Source organism: Pogona vitticeps, chromosome 6, assembly GCF_051106095.1.
Source record: "Pogona vitticeps strain Pit_001003342236 chromosome 6, PviZW2.1, whole genome shotgun sequence".
NCBI classification, from domain to species: domain Eukaryota; kingdom Metazoa; phylum Chordata; class Lepidosauria; order Squamata; family Agamidae; genus Pogona; species Pogona vitticeps.
Genome location: NC_135788.1, coordinates 108789544 through 108803905, shown reverse-complemented (window position 1 = coordinate 108803905; position 14362 = coordinate 108789544). Strand labels below are relative to the sequence as shown.

Below are 14362 nucleotides of genomic sequence, written 5' to 3'. Positions count from 1 at the left end.
GTCCTTTATTTCACCCATATCCTTTTCTTTTCCCTTTTTAAAAAACTGCCTAAAAAGGAATATTGTTTTCCACTTGGATCAAAACAGACTTCGCAATATGTGGGTAATTTTAGCATGTTGTACAGATCAGATTATACTTTTGCTTTTAAAAAACACATCTTGCTTATAGAAGCTGCTTCAACTCGGTTCTGTTCAGTATTTAGTGGTGCTGCATTTCTGACATAGCTTCAAGAGCAGAATTTGGTGTGGCAGAATCCATTTTGTGGTCAGATTTTGGAATAACTTGTTTATTGTGTTCCCCAGGAAAACCAAACCCCATAAATTGTAAAACTCTGCTTTGTTTGGCAAACTGAGATGCCTACATACAGTATAAGGTTGTCCCACACTAGCTTTTCTTAAATCCTCCTTTCAAAACATGTTGGGCTTTTCAGAAGAATTTGCTTTACTCAGTTTAACCAGTTCCAAAATCATCTAATAGCAAACAATCATAATAGTGAAATAGAAGAACTGTGCTCTTCCCCCCCTTCCCCAGAAAAGGAACAGAAGTCAGACATGAACAGAATTTATTATTTTCTGAAATTCCAAAATCTAGATTTTTTTAATGAGGTAGGGACTGAGAGGATGCTAGAGTTCCCAAGGAATTTCAGAAGGGAATGGCCCCATTCTGTTCACCTCCATTAACAGATACCAGGTAAACAAAGATAGCTGGTCCTAGGATGGGCTACAGATCAAGACCAATGTGGAAGACTCACCCAATGTCGCTAGACGGGTCTCCATGGACATCTTGCGTGGCATTGGCAAGGTACAGGAGTAGCTATCGGGAGTCTTGGTCTGTGGAGGAGTCTCTGTGGTTTGTGTGGGTGACAGACTGGAGGTGATGGCAGTGAGGTCGTTAGCTGGAGGATGGCCCGAATCGCGAGATCCCCGACTACGGTGTGAGTCGCCATTTGGCAGTGGTGTCACTTCCTGGACTGAGGCACGCTATAGGGGATTGGTAGGGGTTGCCAGGGATGCAGGAGCAAGAGAGAAAGTAAAGAACAAGTGAGGCTTCACAGAGGTAAACAAAAGCAACAATGATAGTGAAGTGGCAAATAGAGAAGAGTTCGGTGGTTCATATCCTGGCCCACTCAGCCAGACACTCACATGGTTTGCCACTAGCTCTGACAGCTCTTCCAAGGTCTTAGAGCCAGGGAGGGGGTCCGAGATTGGGCTTGGAGCCCCACAAGACAGGTTACTGGCTGTGAGCTTGACCAGGGCTAGAGCTCGCTCAGGTAAGCGGGTGGGTTGGGTGCATGAGGCCTGCCAGATGGGCAACTTGGCAGCCAGCAACTCCCGTACCTGCAGGGAAAGATTTGAGAAGTTCTTGTGCTTGTTTTGCTTTCTTTCGGCCAATCAGCTTAAAATTGTATGCATATAAATCTAGTAATACATGTCAATCAGCACCTCTCTCCTAGCTTACGTCTGCAGAAAGTTGTAGCGAGTCCTACTGCTCACCTATAGTTCCTGGATTTTGCCTAGACTTGGCTAATGCACAACTTTGGTGCCTTTTTTTATGCAAATAGTGTAAACTGGATGAGATAATAGTTACTTGGATAGTATCAGATTTGGATGATAAATTAATCCTTTTTTTCCCCCTGCTGGTGTATTTTTGAGGAAAATCTGCCTTTCCCAGCTCAGGGAGATCTGCCATTGTTGCCAAGGGGAGGGGGAGAGTTCTCTGAAAAAAGAAATAACTACTTCAGAGGAGGGACTTTTCTTTAAGATTACATCACTGGAGGAAAGAGCTAAATTCATCCTATGATCCTGATGCTATTCCAGGAATGATCAGTGCCTTCCGACTACTTCCTTTTTAACATTAAATACAAATGGTATAATTTAGCACTTTCTTGAAAATATTATTCATCCTATTTTATATCCCTCGTCAAGTTCATATCCCCCACCTTCACTATAACCCTGTGAAGTACGCCAAGCCAAGAATGAGTGACTAACCCAACTTCATAGCTGTTTGGAGAGTCTGGCCAAAGGCACTGTCCAGCCCAGCAACTATTCCATCACTGGCAGAGAAAGACAGGTTCCCCAGTCATGCCAAATTCTGTGCTTATGTAGCACAGCTGCAGAATCACAGGATGTACATGGCTGTCCCTATTTCACTCTCCCTATCAAAGAGAGGGACAATAATCTCACCCCTCCATTAATGACTGTCTGAAAACTGGCAAAGATCAGCTTCTTCAAGAAGGCACTTGCTGTGCATTTTAATCGGTTGCTGTTTTGTTTTTTGTTTTTTAATATCTACAATGTTTTGTCTGCCATTGTGGTTTTTATCTTCTGCTTTTTGTATTTTAATACTGAATGGCTTCTGCCTGAAACTGTAAGGATGTTTGTTTTAATGGTTCTATCTTGACTTTTGCTGTTAATTGCCTCCTGCTCCTTAGGAAGAAAGGAGGGGTATACTGTAAATGTTTCAAAATAAATTAAGAAGAAACTAACTAAAAATGAGTCAAATTACTGGTCCATTTAGCCTGGAATTGTTGACTCTGATTGACAGCCACGGCTTCCCAGGGTTTCAGGTAGAATTCTTTGTCTCTAATCCAAATATTAACCAGGTCTGACCTTCCTTACGTTATGAAATCTGCCAAAATGTGACATGCTAAGGACAGCTGCTCACCTTAGAGTGATAGTTGCTAAAATGTTTGGAGACAGCACACTGACGATCCACCAGAAAGGAGTACCGGCGCCTCTCCTCTGTCAGGGCTGCCTTGTAACCTTCAGCCACAAACCTATCCAGCTCACTTTGTTTGGTACTCATGACCTCCACGTACTAGGACAAGGAAGGAAAAACATCCAGAACCTTCATGACAAAGGATGGGAACATGTTGTTCTAATTTGAGACCCAACTTCTTTGCAGTCAGGCCTATATTAGCAACAGGGTATAAAATTCAGTCTCAAAAGCACCCCCCCCCATTCCATACATATATGTACAAAGACTATTCAATAAATAAATCATCAAAGCAGTAAAAAAAGCAACTTAATGGTAAAAATACATAATTTAAAACATACAATATACCTACACACACAGCAGAAGGCAAGCTATTTCAAACAAAATAAGGAAAAGCAGCATAAAACCAGAAGCCTGGTTTTATGCTGCTTTTTATCTTTTTAAAGAGGTGTTAGAAAGACATTCATGTGGACATCTGATGAGCCGTCCTTGGGAAGAGAGCCTCACAGCACTATCCGCAGGGACTGGGGCTATGGTGATATTTAAGTACCAACTTCTTTTCCTGACTCATAAACTGAAGCAATCATTGACTTACATATTTATTTATATATATATAAAAACTACTTTTTAGCTTTAAACACGGTCCCATGACAGTTTCCAGTAACATATTAATGCAACAAAAAAGAACATTCCAAGTCAAAAAAAGAGCAACTGGTGTTATCATAACTACAGAATACCAATTCTTAAAAGCCAGGTGGAGCACAAATGCTGTCACTGCTTGCCTAAACAGCAGCAGAGAAGGAGTGTGTCTAATTCTCAAACTGCCCAAAAGACTCTGTCCTGCATCCCCCACCAATTACACAATGCCCAAATGGTGAAACACAGAACAAGGCATAGATAGATGACCGCAGATGAAATGGTAATCCTGCCACTTGAAGGGTCTCTTCTCTGGGCCCCTCCCACTGATGTATATCACGGACCGAGGAGAGATCATTCTTAATAGTAGCACCCTCAATGTGGGATATTCTTTACTTGCTGTTATGTTTTAAGTGTGATGCTGGAGGAGGCTCTTGAGAGTGCCCTGGACTGCAAAGAAAACAAACAAAACCTATCCATTCTAAAGGAAATCAACCCTGAGTGCTCCCTGAAAGGACAGATCCTGAAGCTGAGGCTCCAATACTTTGGCCATCTCACAAGAAGAGAAGACTCCCTGGAAAAGACCCTGATGTTAGGAAAGTGTGAAGGAAAGAGGAGAAGGGGATGACAGAGGATGAGATGGTTGGACAGTGTCACCAAAGTGACCAACATGAATTTGACCCAACTCTGGGAGGCAGTGGAAGACAGGAGGGCCTGGCGTGCTCTGGTCCATGGGGTCACGAAGAGTCGGATATGACTAAACAACAAGAACAAAATGTTTTAAGCACCAAGGGAAAACTTGTTTTGTTTTTTCCAGCCATGGGAAAGAATTTTTAGTTCTGATGCTATGAATTTCGAATGTTTATAATGTGTTAATGTTAATTTCCTGTAAGTCACCATGGATAATTCTATGCTAGACTATGATATACAATGACAGACAAGCATATAAATGGACATAGACAAGACAGGGAAATCGAGCCAGCAGCCCCCCTGAGAATCCTGATCATTCCATTATATCTCTCTAAATCTCTATATTAGGGATACTCAAAGTGGTGAAATGGACAGAATGACTGACTAGGAGGCCTGGGTTCAAATGCTCACTCAGCTATGGAAACTCACGGGGGAGTGGAACTGGTAAAACCACTCCTTAAATATCTCACTTACTTTGAAAACCCTGTCAGCGTTACTATAAGTTGGTTCCGACTGGAAGGCACATCACATCATTAAAGTTCACAAAGAAAGTTTCTAGACTTGATAGATGTCAACAGAAGACTAAAACTGTACATCTAAGTCTTGTTTGTTTCATAGCTGAGAAATACATATTGGGGTACTTCCAAGGTTAATCAAATTTAACAGCAGATCCACTAAAATCAATGCACTTAATGAAGACTAAGTATCAAATGCCCTATCCACAAAGCCACACTGTTTTTCAGACACCAAGCCAAAACATTTTTATTTAACTTGTGTATATTTTCAAGAATTCAGGGTTATATGTTTTCTTGTTATCGTAATAGAATAGATTATACACTTCCTGGAATTCTAAATAGATGAAAAGAAATATAATCATGTTTTAGATTATAAATACATTGCTGTCATTTAATCTCTCAAATCTTTGATTACAGACTAAATTAAAACTAAAATCTAGCAATATTAAGGGCCAAAGTAGACACAACACTGTTCACACAGTCTGTAACTACCTGCTTAATATAAAAAAAGGAAACAGCAAGCAACAGAAACTGCAATTCAGATGGGGGCGACAGAACAAGCAATAGTTAAAAAGTCCCCTACTGGGAATCTGCAGAACTCTAAAATGTAGAGGTTGAAAAAGTTACTTTTTTGGAGTATAGCTCTCAGAATCTCTAACTGCCTGGGATATCTTTCTTCTTTCCAAAGGAAAAAATAGTTGCAATTTCTACTAAACCTTGAGATTTTTGGCATAGTCTTCTTCACACATTTTTCAAATTTGCACATCTTATTGATTCCTTTCTCTTCTGTGGAACACATCACAAAGTTGGAAATGTTCAAATTTTTAATAGTGTCCCTTTCCACAATTTGGACTGGGAGAAATACGGTTTAATCCACACCACCCACCATGAGTATTCCTATCCAGATTGCCATCACATGTCTAGAATTTGCTGTTTGCTCTTCTTCAAAAACCACCCAAATGCTAATTATATGAATGGCACCCTGACATGATTGGCTTGGCTTCCCTTGTGACTCTCCAGGACTTGATTTTTCCCTCTCTTTCCCAGTTCCTTCAAACTCTCCTCGTATGTTGAGACAAAATAAAATACCCTGTGTTTTTTAAAATTCTCTTTGGAGATTTCTCAAATATGATTTAGCTCTATGTTATTGCTTGAACATCTACTGGAAACTTGGCAGAATGTATGGCTTTACAGAGAAACGGCATTCCCACAAATATCTGTGCTACATCAAAACATAATCACCTTCATACGGATTTAGGAAACTGTTCTGTCCACAAAACTGTTTCAAAATTCCTGGTAAAACCCCTTTTCACTCTCCTGGTAAATGTATTCCAAGAATCCCCTATTGTTTCCTGGATAACTTTGATTCTTTTGGACTAATCAGAATGCAGTAACAACCACTACCTAACTCCAGATTTAAGCTCATCAACTTGAATTAGGATCTGTGCTCCACCACCTAAAGACAAGCATTTAAAGAAGGGGCAGAGGAACACACTCAATACTTTCATCCCTCTTCTTGAATCATCTCAGTTATAAGGACAAAAGGATGGGAAAAGTGTGCTGGAGCAACTAATCTGTGTTAAGTGACAAAGAACATGTTCTCTTTTATATCTACATCAAACCAGAATATGGAAGAGGGGGTGAGACAGCCTCGTAAGCTCCAGGAGGTGAAGGGTTACCTTTGTACCCCCTTCTTTCTTACTGGCCCCCTCCTTGCGGCCTCTAGCCTGAGCAGGCCTTGATCCTGAAGTAATGGTTGCCGCGGCAACAAGGTTGACAAAGGGGGCCTTCTGAGAGACAGCCAAATGCCTTCTCGCTGGGACTCACCAGGATGGGGGTAGGAGCCGGATGGTAAATAGGGGAGAAAAGGCTTCAGACCAACGTACGTCAGAGAGCGAACCAGGTAGGAGTGATGTTTTAAGCAATGCACATGTACGTTCCCTGTTTGCAGTGGGTTTGTGGGTGCGTGCTTCTGCTCCACCATATTACTTTGGGATGCAAGTGAGTTGTCCACTCATTTGTACAGTGCTTGGAAAAGGCAAAATGTCATGCAAGTTTGCATGCTTAAGCTGTGTGTACCACTTTTTCCGTTTCTTTCAGCTAGTCTGTGTGTGCAACCAGGCGTGGAAAGACAGGGGTGTAAAAGGTCTACACAGAGTACGTACGAGTCCTTGATGCAGGTGGATGCCTCTGCAAAAAAAGTGCATGCATTTCTTCATGTGTGCGTTCACAGGTATATGTTTAATGAAGTCTGTACATGGATCAGGGGGATGGGCTGTGCATGCGTTTCCCACTGTGTTATTGTAGGTAGCCCCTCGGCAGAGATTACTCCTCCAGGCACCAAATGGCCAAAGAATGTTAAACCCTTTAAAGACATAAACTTCTTAGTGACCCCAATCCAAGCACCCAGACGCCACCCGTACAGAACAAGCAGCAGCACCAGACTCGCACGGGAGTGAGGAAGGAACATGGGACGCGAAGTGAGCTCTACAAGTGCCACTGTTCTCATCAGAAAATAAACACTGATTATTTTGCATAGTATGAGACACCAGATTCTTGCAGATGGACACAAGAGAAATGACTTGGATTTTTCCATCAGATGCATGGGCCAGCAAGTTCCACCAAAAACGTGAAAAATCTTTACTTCCAAACATATTTTCCAATACAATTGCTGTACTCAGAATTGAAAGCTTATAAATGTACCTTTTTTCTTTTTGGATGATGAGTGCTAGATGTGGGGAAAGTCATGATGATGTCACTTGGAGTAAGTATTATTAAACATTAAAGAAAAAGGGGTAGAACAACACCAGGACAGTGATTTAGAAGATGGCTGCCCCATGCTGCCTGTAAGCATTTAACTGTGTTCATACCATCATACCACATATAAACATTGATACAGATCAAGTCAGATCATTGGTCCAATTAGTTAACTATTTCCTATAATGACTAGAATCCTATTGGTTTATGCACTAGCATAAAAACAATTGCAAAACCCTTTCTCACCCTCTGGCAGGCTCTCCACCCTGCAAGCAGACAAGCATGGCCTGGGATATTGGTTATGCTACCCACTGCATGACTGAATGTGCAAAGGAAACATGGCCCCAAGTTGCCCACCCCGATCTACTACAACTAAAGAATATTAAGGAAGAGTCACAAAGCTCAGTGCTATGGCATGTATATAGTTATAGATTTAGTCCCAGGCAGGCTGGATATCAATGCTCAGAGGAAAAAAACTTTAGCTTGAAGAACCATTTTTAAACAGAGTAGATTGTACTATGATAGATAAATCATTTGTCAAACTCATCTTTGACTGTCATCGTTGCATCTTACAAATAAGCTCTCTAGATTTGTGGAGAAAGTCTGGTTGTTCCATCTCCTCTTGAGATAGCCTGGAATCCTGGAATTCCACAAGTTAAGCTTTCTGGCAGGATGTGACCCTACTCCCTGAGGAAATGTGTAATGTTCCTATTGTTTTCTTAAACACTTCCCCACATGGCTAACATCCTCACTTTCCTCCCCCTTCACAAGCAAACTTACCTGCACCTCACGATCCCCGTATTTCTGTGGGTTTTTGCTATTCTGGCATTTCTTGCGTAGCTTCTTCAGCTCTGCTTGACACTTTTCAATCGACTCTGCTTTGGCTCTGTGTTCGGCTTGGTATTTTTTCAAAGTGGCCTAAATGAGTGGAGTAGAATTAAGGAAAGCACAAGATAGTATGGCCCAGTCAGCTTTGATACAACAGGATCCTCTGGGATTCCTTTTTCTCTCTTCCTACGTAAAAACACTTTCTGAATTGCTGTTGAGCTTTTGGTTCCTTCTGAATGAATAAGCAGATGGACAGATATATGGAGGCATGACAGAATGTCAGAAAAATACATCAGCTCAACCTGATCTCAAATCAGTATGATAAACAATTAATAGATAGTTGGATTCCCTGAACAATATGGTCGGCCTCTCAAATACTCGCTGAACCAAACGAAAGTCTTGGCCTTCATGAGAACAAAACTGAGACTGGACTTTATTTTTTAGGCCCATTCCAAGTGCTCAACTATCTGTCTTTACTTTTCTAGAGAATTCATGGCTCTCCTTCTTTTCTATTCACTATCAAGACTTCCTTTCCCCCTTGCCCTTGGCAAGGAAAAAAATGGACAGAGCGCTGGGGAGATTGGTCTTTATGAAACTGTAGGCCTCTGTCTCTTCAGCTTCCTTACACCTTCTGATCATCATTCAATTTCATCTTCCCTTGGGGAACTGTTGTGAGGGGGAAAGCAAAATATATATCACAATCCACCCTCTGCTAAGGCAAATTTCTCAGTCCAGTCATGTCCCTCGTTGCTATATTATGTCATTCCTACTCTCTATTGTGGGTAAATTTTGTATCTCCCCAAATAGCCATCTAAAAGGAGTAGAAACGGAGATAGAGATGGATCCAGTGTTTAATTTTTAAGTAAAATGTGCTGGGAAATACATCTTCCCTGAAATCATGCTATTTGCCTTGGAAATTCTAAGAATTATGGCAACAGGCTAAATTCCCTGAGTGCTAAGTGAAAATCACTCTCTACACACACAGAGGCACTTCACTTCCTTATTGCTTCAATATTACAGGGCATGGGTATTATCCTGGACTGGGACCTGCCTAAACTTCAAGTACAACACTGCAGAATAAGAATGAGGCAAAAGTGAAAGATGGATGGCAGGCCATCCACAGCAACAGGCAGATACACTTCAAAGGTCAGAAGGTTCAAATTATTTTTTCTCTCACCATCAGATACTTGATATCGAGTTCCAGTTTGTGTTCCAGCTGGGACAACAACTCCGAGTGGAAAAGCTTCAGCTGAAAGATGGTGACAAAGAAGCAGGAAGGGAGAGTGAGAATTAGGCAGATGGAAGTCAGTGCCAGCCATTTCCTCCCATAGCTTGGCAATTCAAGAATGGTTGTGGGATGTGACAGGATATTAGGATATGCGGGCCTGCAGGTCTCATCTAGGACCACAAAGAGGACGGGGTAGGGAAACAATAGAGGTCTGAAAAGTCCCTTCATCTAATCCAAGCAGCCCGAGAACAAGCTCCATGAATGAGGGTGCAACTAAATGGGGCAATTTGGAGTGATCCGACTTGTGTTTAAAAGGCTCTTGCCTTCAGTGCAATCTTTTTTATCTCACAATTGAGTGATCCTTCCATTCACACAGGAGGCATTTCTTCTCCCATGACAGCACTTCAGATCACTCCCATTTCTCCTTCTTTCAATTACTGACACCCCTTCCCCTGCCTTTTGTTACAGTTGTCATTCCATAAGCCACAGGGCCTTATCTTTTTTTTGGGGGGGGGAAGAGGGTTAATTTAGTAAGTGGCATAGCGTTAAAACAATACATCAACCTAGCATGGCTATTCCCTTATATCTCAAATAGTGCTGCTTCATTTAGAAGAATAGTTTTTAAAAACTGAGAAGGAGAAAAATACAGGGTTTCTCCACCATCCTTTCTATTGTCACAACAACCAAGACATACATTACAGGGTTGTCACTGAAGAAATGCCACCTTATTCTATATCGGAGCAAATTAAGCAAACACACAGACTGCCTAATGAGATAATCAGGAGCATTGCAGCCCTAGCATTGTGCCAGAAAGGAGCAGGCCACTTCACAAAAAGGGAGGGGTGGATCATTCTTACTTAAACACATGTGGTCACTGAAAATAGGACGAACCAAACTGCACCAACAGCTAAGCAAATAGAGACTTATATGCTCGCCCGATCACCCCCTCATTCACTTGGTGATGCTCACCGTCTCTTCCAGTTGTACCTGGATCTGCCGGTGAACCTCTGCCATTTGGAATAATGTGTCACCTGTGGGCCAAAGTGATTGAAGGGTTAATACACTTCAGGCATTCCACGATCTGTGAAAAGGTCTTTTGTCCCCTTTGACTTTGTCTGTCCCAGGATAATCTCCTTTCTGGCTAATTCCTCTCCCCTTGCCTCAGGAGGACTCTGAGAAATCATAAACAACTTTCAAACAGAAACAACAACATGGTGCCACAGAGATATGGAAGAAGGCCTTCTGTTTTCATCTGCCTTGAACATATAATACGGTTAACACACTTTGCCTACTTCGCACAGCAATTACATTTGTGTGACATCCACAGATCATACCTAAATTCACTCCTACTTATCTTTTAACTAGAATGAATTTTTATAAGAACAGCCCCCCATACAGTTTAGCACAGCAGACGTCCACACACCTATATTACCTTAAAGCAGGATTATGGAACCTTTGGCCTTCCAGATATTTTGGGCTATAATTCCCATAATCTCTTAACCTTGGCCAGGTGACCGAGGCTACTGGGAACTGAAGTCCAAAATATTTGGCAGGCCGAAGATTTCCATTCTTGCATCTCTAAGAGATTTGCAAATATTTGTTTAGAAAATCTTTCTCCTGTCTCTGGGTTACAAGAACCTCCTGGACAGATTACAACATAGTTAAATGTACACAGTTGTATCACAATGAAATACAAAAGAACTGAGAGATGGAAAAAATGACAAATGCTTTAAAAAATTGTGACAGTTGGCAAAGAAGAGCTAAAATGGTTCACATATTTGCTAATATAGACCATTTGTCTGAAGTAGAAGTTGTTTTTGATCTCTAGAACTCCCAGAATCCTATACTAGCAAGGGATTCAGGGATTTGTAGCCTCCCCGCAAATAACTTTTAAAAGATCTGTGTCCGAAGGCTGAAAGAGAAACAGTACCAACAGAGCTTTCCAAAGTAGGCTATTCCACAACCTTGCCGCTATTTTTAAGAATGGTCAAACTCACGGGAAAAGACAATTCTTCAACTAACATGGCACCAAACCATTTGGATAACCAAAACTCTTTGAATGATACTTCAAAATGTTTTTTTAAATGTTCCTTAAAAGTTTAGGCAGCAAGCTAACAACTGGAGGGTGAACCAATAAAAGGAGGGGTGGTCAACTATATATCTGGGGAAAGTGGCTTTCCTTGATGAGTGTTCTCCACTGGTGACAACTTGGCCCAGAACGAAACAGGCAGGGATACTAATTTTCTCTTTCTTTCCGGCACCCAAAATTTCTCTCACATTCACATTTTCTTTCTCTGACACTCCTTCTCTTTCTCACATCCTTCATCTTGAGCACCCCTCCTCCCTGTCATCCCTTCCTCTTTTTCTTTCTCTTTTTGACACCCCTCCTTGTCTCTCTCCCCTCCTTACACCCAGGGCCACCAAGAGGGGGACAGATTGCTTTTGCCAGTTGTCTGCATTGCCATTTTGAAGAAGCTTCAGGATTAAGTTGAGGGCTACTCGCTGTCAACTCATAGACTAAAGATTGGCACCTAGCCTACACTCATCATGTAATGATATGTTTCCTTTGGAGTCCACTTTGGTTGTGGTGTTGAAATATGTACTAACCCCCCCCCCCCAGTATTAAAAATGGCTTTCTTTTTCAAAATAAGCAGAAATTTTAATTTAAGAAATACTAAGGTGGGTCATAGTTTCTTCAACCAGTCAATATCAATTTAAATTCTTCAATCCTTTGATTCCTCATTATAATAAAGCAGAGCTTGTTTCAAATGTTAACTTTTTCAAACCAACATTCCACCAGGCGAGTGGAAGAAATCCGAGTGTTGTAATTTTCAAAAAGCATCTTATCTAAGCTCTTAAACAGAGACTTGTTCTTCTTGCTAAAAAAATCTGAAACCTACATATACTTATGGTTAAGACAGGGCTGGTTTATATGGTCAGTACAATCAAGTGATAAAGCCCCAAGCTCTTTGACTGTATCAACTTAGGTGTGTGCAGGGTGGGGGAAAGAGTCATAAATACTTACTCATTAGAAACAAAAATCCCTGTGTGTACTGAAATAGAATGCCACCGGGAACATGCTGTATTTCTTTCTGGCTTACTTTGCACCCCCTTGCATGCAAGGAGAAATTTATTTTCCTATATGAAAGGATTCAAACATGCTAACCTCCCCCATGGCTTCAGGTGACGAAGGAAAGGGTAAAGTTGAAGAAAAATGTTACCGTTTAATTCTGCTGATTGTATAAACTGTGAAAGAGAGGGAGGGAAGGGGAGTACTGTGTCATGCGGATATTATGGTGCAAATAATATCCACATGATTGACCAATTCTATGTGCTTCCAACCAGATCTTGTGCCCAAGGCACTCTGCTGTGCTTTGTGGTATAGTTGTGGTTGCATGGATTCTAGATTCTCTTTACTACCTCTTACAAACACAGCGCACAAAGTCACACATGGGTTCCCTCAAACACACATTTGCATGCAAACGTTTTCGGAAGTAGAGGTGGGAAATATGTGGCCTTCTAGATGCTGTTGGATTGCAAGCCACAGGTAACATAGCCAGTGGTAAAAGGGTGATGGAAGTTGTAATTCAACAACCTCTGAAGGGCAAAAAGTCACCTAAAGGGAGTTCAGTGGAAAGAAATCAGGTCCTTCATTTTTTGAGAAGGCAACAGATTAAATCAAGACACCTACCCAGTTCCTTGGATCCTTGGCTGTCACTGGCCAACTCACCGAGTTTCACCAAGGCATCAAAGTAGCCCTTAGCGGCCACTGTAACTCCTGCAAAAGTGGGCAGGGAGGAGGAACAGGAACAGCATTGAACAATTAACCCAAGAGATATTGTGAGACCCTTCTCCTTTAAGAAACCCCACCTCTGCCATGGACTGAGGTCAAAGGCTGGACTGAAGTACGTATTCCATTACCTGAGAGTGCTTTTTGATAGTTCTTTCCCATAGTAACAAAATTCCTTAGACTGGGATTAAATTGTTCGAGAATTGCCTGGTTACGAAGGAGAAGAAAAAGAATCAAGTGATGCAAATTTTTCACAGATGATCTTGCCAATGTTAATTACTTAAACATCCCATCTAGATAGTCTGAAGTGTACGATTCACTTCCCCGCTGAAATCAACTGGAATTAAAGTGACATAACTTCTGGCTGGATCATACCCCTACTCATGTCATAATTCCTTCTACATTATAGGGAGATGGATTTTTTTAAAAAAGAAATTACACACAGAGAAAGACAAAGAGAGATGGGTTTGAGATGTAAATAGATAAATTAAAGTTGTCTTGGATTAAACCCCCTAGAACATCCCAGCCAGTATGAGAGTTGTACTCCAAAAAAAATCATCTGTGCAGTTTTCCCATCTCTGATAAATCCATAAACAAAAGGAAGAAGGTATGGGGAGGGGGGATGAATATCTGGCAGGAGCAGAAATTTATAGACACAAGAGTAGAAATATATAGGCTGGCTTGCAAAGGAATGCAAGGCTATATCTTCAGATAAAAGACACAAATAAATAGGAAGGATGGGAGTAGATAGAGAAAGGATAAACAATTTGTTTGCTTTATTTTTAGTCATGATCCTTCAAGAAACTCTGGGCAAGAATATTTAGTTCCTCCATGTTTTCTCACAAAAGTCTCTGACCTAGATTAAACTGAGAGACGGGGACTGGTTGAACGCCAGTTTTCATGGTAAGTAGGAATTTGAACACACAGCCATCCCTAGTCCCAGCCTGTTTCTGTTAACAGAAACAGCTAAAGCATCCTGGATATCAAAGAACATTTAAATAGACTGAGGCTGACATCATGTTGCTTGCTGTAGCAAATCACACTAGAGTAGGCCTTTTGAACTAATGGAGATTTGGTGAGTCAATTCCTCTGAAATTTGAATCCAATGATTAAAATAGGACTACTTTAGTCATGACTTACTACATCAAAGTCAGTCATAACTAGAGTTGCATCCAGAATAGGACCTCTTTAATGACTGGGAT

The 14362-nt window shown here is 41.2% G+C and overlaps 1 protein-coding gene and 1 long non-coding RNA gene across 5 annotated transcripts in view; one reads left to right on the top strand and one right to left on the bottom strand.

The window, feature by feature from the left end:
- The window catches only part of LOC110078518 (BAR/IMD domain-containing adapter protein 2), a 30390-nt gene that overhangs the window by 11735 nt on the left and 4293 nt on the right, over positions 1-14362 (bottom strand). For all 4 annotated transcript variants that reach the window (XM_072976745.2, XM_072976746.2, XM_020792803.3 and 1 more), the window contains exons 2-9: positions 13292-13367; positions 13062-13148; positions 10340-10401; positions 9320-9391; positions 8095-8232; positions 2666-2818; positions 1144-1338; positions 753-981 (exon numbers count right to left, since the gene is read on the bottom strand). In XM_072976745.2, the coding sequence (XP_072832846.2) occupies positions 753-981; positions 1144-1338; positions 2666-2818; positions 8095-8232; positions 9320-9391; positions 10340-10401; positions 13062-13148; positions 13292-13367 (1012 nt within the window). The remainder of the gene's footprint in view (positions 1-752; positions 982-1143; positions 1339-2665; positions 2819-8094; positions 8233-9319; positions 9392-10339; positions 10402-13061; positions 13149-13291; positions 13368-14362) is intronic.
- On the top strand, positions 3330-7349 carry LOC144583392 (uncharacterized). The gene is made up of 2 exons (XR_013537145.1): positions 3330-6460; positions 6658-7349. It is a non-coding gene; the product is annotated as an uncharacterized LOC144583392 (long non-coding RNA).